This window comes from Benincasa hispida, chromosome 8 (assembly GCF_009727055.1).
Source record: "Benincasa hispida cultivar B227 chromosome 8, ASM972705v1, whole genome shotgun sequence".
NCBI classification, from domain to species: Eukaryota; Viridiplantae; Streptophyta; class Magnoliopsida; order Cucurbitales; family Cucurbitaceae; genus Benincasa; species Benincasa hispida.
The window spans coordinates 45,039,882-45,045,285 of NC_052356.1; the positions used below are offsets into that span (position 1 = coordinate 45,039,882).

The following is a 5,404-nucleotide window of genomic DNA, read 5'->3' on the forward strand; positions in this document are numbered from 1 at the left end:
TATAAATGAATATTTAAAACATTTTATATGTATACTTATTATTATTATTATTATTTTTTTTGTCAGGTTATTTGGACGTCATACACACAGATTTGGACATCCTTATCTGATTATTGCCGTGATGGTGAAGACATCTGGTTGACTGTTAGCCCTCTTATATGCTTCCATATAGTAGAGTGGCATCATCCAGATCGTGTGCTAAGACAGTTCGGTATGCAACAAACGATACCTTCATTGTCCTATACACTCCCAACACTATACCAGATCGATTTAAGAGGTAAGCACGACCAAGACTAGCGTCGAATCCATGCGAAATATTTATCCTACTGGCATGGACGACGTGATCGTTGTGCACAGGGAGAATTAACAAATGGGCTAGCTGTATCAGACGATTATTCAACAAACAAGACGACTCAATGTTGCTGACACCGATCGAAGACGTATTCGTCGTAGACGACAGTGACAACGGGGTAAACCTAATTTAGAGGGACACGAAGACAACTCCATGAGAAGTAAGGGCCAGGGGGGTCGTTTTTAAATCTCACATTGTATCATTTTCAAATTGTAAACATTCTTTAATATCATGGTATTTTTTTTTTAATATGAGTGCAAGATGTTTTCATTGTAGATTAAATATAAAATTAAGTTTAACAATTAAAAAAACAATTATAAGCAATAATGAAGGAATTAAGTTATATAATTAAGTTTAACAATTAACTTTAAATAAAAAAAAAAGAAAAAAAATTATAAGCGAATCGTGTACCGGATGAACGAGTTCGCTTGACCGATCAACCAGCTAGCTGACGTGGTCAGCTGACTGAATTAAATGGTAATCGTGTACCGGGTACACGAGTATGCCACATGGTAATCGTGTACCTGGTACACGAGTATGCCACATGGTAATCATGTACCGTACACGATTACACTACACTAGTTTTGTCAATACTTTCCCAAAACACCTATTCTTAGAAATTGTTTCCCTTCAACTCTATTTTTGTCATTATTTATTAAAAAAAACATTATTTCAAAAAAAAAATCCAATAAAAGAGAAAGTATAATGAAGATAACAGGGACAAAACAGTAAAAACATAAGAAGGAAATATCTTCTATCAAATTCAATTTGGACTCACGGATATTAAAAAAATAAAAGCAAATTTCAATTACGAGTTTTATTTATGATTTTTGGTAAGAGAAAAGGGAAGGAAGTCCAATTGAGGATAAAAATCTTCCCGCGATTTGGATTCAGCCATAAACTACCCCAAATAATGAAAGCCCATTCATCTTCTTCAACTATTCCCCACCACTCCCCTGTCGTTATTCCCATAAAAATCTGCTCCACCACCGCCGCTAACAGCACCTACACCACCACAAATGCAAAACCATAACCCCAGCAACCACTTCAACCTGTCATCTCTCTGATTTCTTCAACAACATGGCTTTTGGGATTGTTTCCATGACTATCGTACCTCTAACTTCCACTTCAAGTTACAGTTCCTGCTTATCCTACGGTCGGAGGCGTCCTTTCCTACTTAATCTCTCCGGCGAAAGTTCCGGAGTTCGCTGCTCAAATTTCAGTCGAGATTTGTCTCTAACCACCGGTAACGTTATCGATTACTCTTATGATGGAGTTCGCATTTATATCAATGCCTTCTGATTCTGGCTTTGGATGACTTATGGCAGAGAAGCTTGGAAATGGTGATGTTATGACTGGAGGAGCGTTTGATTTTAGAAAAGCAACAACATCGCTTACTGAAAGATCAATCTCTACATCAAAGAAGGTTACTCTTGTAAGGCATGGCCTTAGCACTTGGAATGAAGAAAGTAGAGTACAGGTTTGTTTTGTTTCTTCTCTAGGGGACTTTTTAAATACTTGGAAAAGCATTTTAAAATGCAATAGGAAAGTATTTTTAAGCACATGTTCTAATATTAAAATTTCCTTCGTCCACGGTTTAAGTTTTTGGGTCAATCGATGATTTAACATGGTTTCGGAGTAGGTGGTCCAAGAGGTCCTTATGTTCAAATCTCTTGCAATGTTATTTTCTCTCCAATTGATAGTGATTTTAACTTGCTGGGTCTTTTAAATATTTAAAACCCAACAAGTGAGGGGAGCGTAATGTGATATAATATTATATCTACATTTCTCATCAGCTTAAGCTTTTTGGTCAATTGATGATTTAGCACAAGCAAACCAGTATATATTGATCTTTTTTTACAGTGGGCGAATGTGAAATAGTCCTTGGGTTGCTTGATATCAATTGTCTTGTGCTGTCTTCCAGTCTTCTTTTCTTGGATGTATTTTTGTTTGTTTTTGAGCTATTTTAGTTTGTTCTGGACTTTCCCTGTCATGTATGTTTGGCATAAGAGATCATGTCTATAGATAAATTACTATGATTATGCTATTTGCAAAATTTGTTGGTTTATCTCACATCGGTTGAAAGAAGGGGTAGGATGTAGCTTTATAAGTACGAGGGGAAGTCTCACCTCTTGATCTGACTTTCAAGGCGAGAAGTTGCATTTGGCTCCAATATAAGTAGTTGGAGTAGTTGAAAAGTTAGTGTTTCATAGAGACTTGCATCAGATTGAAAAACCAAGTTTCCAGCTTTCTAGTTTAGTTCATTCGTTAATAGAAACGTTTGGAGCTGTTGGTAACATGCTGACAATTTGGTGCCTGCTTTATACAATGTATGTCCCATATCTTGCTAAGGAGAATACTTCCTTGCTATTGTGCCATTATAAATTTCTACTGGCCACCACAAAATTTTTGACAGATGGGAGCGTGAAGGAGAGAGGAGAAAGATTATTATATATTTCTTTTCAGAAAAATAAACTCTGTAAAAAATTTAATCTTGCTGCGAAGTCTGAAGTCTTATTCTTCGATGAATATGAAAATTATGCAGGTAGTTGTTGATATCCACGCTTGAGATGACTTCAATCTATTTTGAAGAACACCTGCTTGAATTTGGTGTACAGATCCCATTCTTGTTCTTGCACATGGATTTTATTTTATATTTAGCCTACTTTGTGTTGAACTAATATGCAGGGAAGCTCGGACTTATCTGTCTTAACACAAACTGGGGTACAGCAAGCTGAAAAATGCAGAAGAGCCTTGGCAAACATAAATTTTGATAGATGTTTCGCAAGTCCAATATCACGCGCCAAGGTGGAGAGGGATCCAAAGATTATATATATGTTTTTTTTTCCCTTCATTATAATGTACTGTTATTATTTCCATTCTCATATTGAATGTTTCATCCAATAGCACTATTTCCTTGGGTGCAGTCAACTGCTGAAGTTTTATGGCAAGGACGGGAAGAAGAACTGGTTTTTCTTGATTCTCTGAAGGAAGCCCATCTGTTTTTTCTTGAAGGCATGAAAAATGGTGTGTCCCCTGCTTGAGCATGCTAGAATTATGATCACCATTTTACTAATTATCGTGAACATTATGTTTGGAAGTAACTTGAAGTTGAATTTCTCATCAGTAAATACATTCCAACAAGCTAGTAAACACCACCACCTACAAATTCCATTAAAAAATGGTTTTGGAGAATGCTCCGTTTTAAATTTTACGACAAACATTTTTTCTATCTTGGTTCTGGTTTATCTCCTAACCTGACTTCTGAATTGACGATTTTAGACTTCTAGTAGATCTTAAAATATTGCTTAGAATACATCCTTCTGTACATTCTGTTTCGATCATAGAAATCATGATTAGAATTTGGAGGCAGTGGATGCTAAGAAGATTTATCCAAAGGAGTACACAACATGGCGAGAAGATCCTGCTAAATTTTGCGTAAATGGCGTCTACCCTCTTCGAAAAATTTGGACAACAGCGAGAGAGGCTTGGAAGGAAATCTTATTATCACCTGTGAGATGTGCTCATGTAATCTATTATATTAATGACAAGCTTGTCTTGACTGCTGCCTTTTAACAATTATTTTGTTGATTATCAGGGAGAGAATTTTGTGGTGGTCACTCACAAATCTATATTGCGAGCACTCGTCTGCACAGCGTTGGGGCTTGGCCCTGAGAGGTATGTGATGTCATTTATAATATTTGTGTGAATGAGGTGGTTTGGGGCACTATGTTGAGTTTCGAAGTCGGGAGTTAATATGTTGGAATAAGAAAGTTTGTGTTTAGGGTGTAGAATTGTTCAGTTAGAGTTATTCAATAAATATATAAAAGAGAGAAGAGTAGAAGATGGAGTTCCTCAATAAATATGTAAATTTCAATGGTAAACATTGTTGAAGTTGGTAGAATTGAGTTATTTAACGTCGATTTATAAAGCTGGTGAGCCAGTTTAAGATTTCTTACGAGAAGTATATACTGTTATATTAACAACTTCCAAATTCCAAAATCTTGAACAAAAAGTCTGTGTCAATGGCTTTCATGGTTCAGGTTCCGATCTATCGAGATAAACAACGGCGGGATATCGGTGTTCAAGTTCAATGAAAGTGGTGAAGCAATGCTTCAATGTTTGAATATGACAGCACACATGTATAGCGATCACACCTATTTATACTGAAACTAGGATGTATACTGCATGTGGAATTGGAAATGAGAATGAAATTATATATTTTTTTTTTTACAAAGATGATTGTTTACATGAAAATGTAATCTTAGGCTTGTTTTGTAAAATACCATATGGAGCTTCAACTAAAATGATTTCTTTTGGATGGACTGCTCCACTTTGTTCAAACGTTACATGAATTCCGGAAAGGGGGACGACTATAATTGTAGTCTTAAAAAAAATGATATACTAAAAAAAACCAAATTATAATGGTAATAATTTAAACCTTAAATTTATATAAGTGAATGCCAAAATGAACCTAATTTAACTAGCATAAAAATATGTATTATCAATTTCTAAGTCGATTCTCTCACTCTTCATATTGTCCCAAAAAAACAATTTAATGAATCAATTTAGGCTTTGTTTGGGATTACATTTGCAATCATAAAAATTGATTAAAAGAAAATCTTAAACCGCCTATACTATTTGATAGAACAATTTATTTATTAATTTGGAAGAATCACTTTTAAATTTTAACTAATGTATAAAAGTTTATAAATACTAGGTTTTAGATTTAACTTTCCTAAAAATTTCTTACCTTCTTAACTATTTAAATAAATATATTATAATAGTATCATTCTATATTAATATATTTTGTCACTATCTATTTTCAAAATTTAGTTGATTCAATTTTATATAATAATTTTTTTCTTAATTTTTTTCCGAATAATCAGAATAAGCAAAATTAATTGAAATTCAAATCATATAAAATTTTGAATAAAAATATTATAATAAATTCTAAATTATATCATCATGATAACAATTAAAGTAATAAGTTATTTTGATTCATATAACTAAAATACACTAATTTAGTATTAATTTATCAAATACGATACG

The 5,404-nt window shown here is 33.8% G+C and overlaps 1 protein-coding gene across 1 annotated transcript; it reads left to right on the plus strand.

Annotated features, from left to right (window-relative positions):
* The first annotated feature begins 1,195 nt into the window (after nucleotides 1-1,195).
* LOC120084208 (probable 2-carboxy-D-arabinitol-1-phosphatase) lies at nucleotides 1,196-4,673 on the plus strand. The gene is made up of 7 exons (XM_039040103.1): nucleotides 1,196-1,598; nucleotides 1,681-1,832; nucleotides 3,041-3,160; nucleotides 3,280-3,379; nucleotides 3,726-3,865; nucleotides 3,951-4,030; nucleotides 4,396-4,673. The coding sequence occupies exons 1-7, from the start codon at nucleotides 1,433-1,435 to the stop codon at nucleotides 4,520-4,522; spliced, it is 885 nt and encodes a 294-aa protein (XP_038896031.1). The 5' UTR covers nucleotides 1,196-1,432; the 3' UTR covers nucleotides 4,523-4,673.
* The last annotated feature ends 731 nt before the right edge of the window (nucleotides 4,674-5,404 follow it).

Bases quoted from the DNA above. Each gene is read 5' to 3' on its own strand.
- LOC120084208 (XM_039040103.1), top strand. From the start codon at position 1,433: ATGGCTTTTGGGATTGTTTCCATGACTATCGTACCTCTAACTTCCACT. The intron at 3,380-3,725 runs GTGTGTCCCCTG...ATTTGGAGGCAG, and splicing joins TCTTGAAGGCATGAAAAATG to TGGATGCTAAGAAGATTTAT. The intron at 3,866-3,950 runs GTGAGATGTGCT...GTTGATTATCAG, and splicing joins AGGAAATCTTATTATCACCT to GGAGAGAATTTTGTGGTGGT.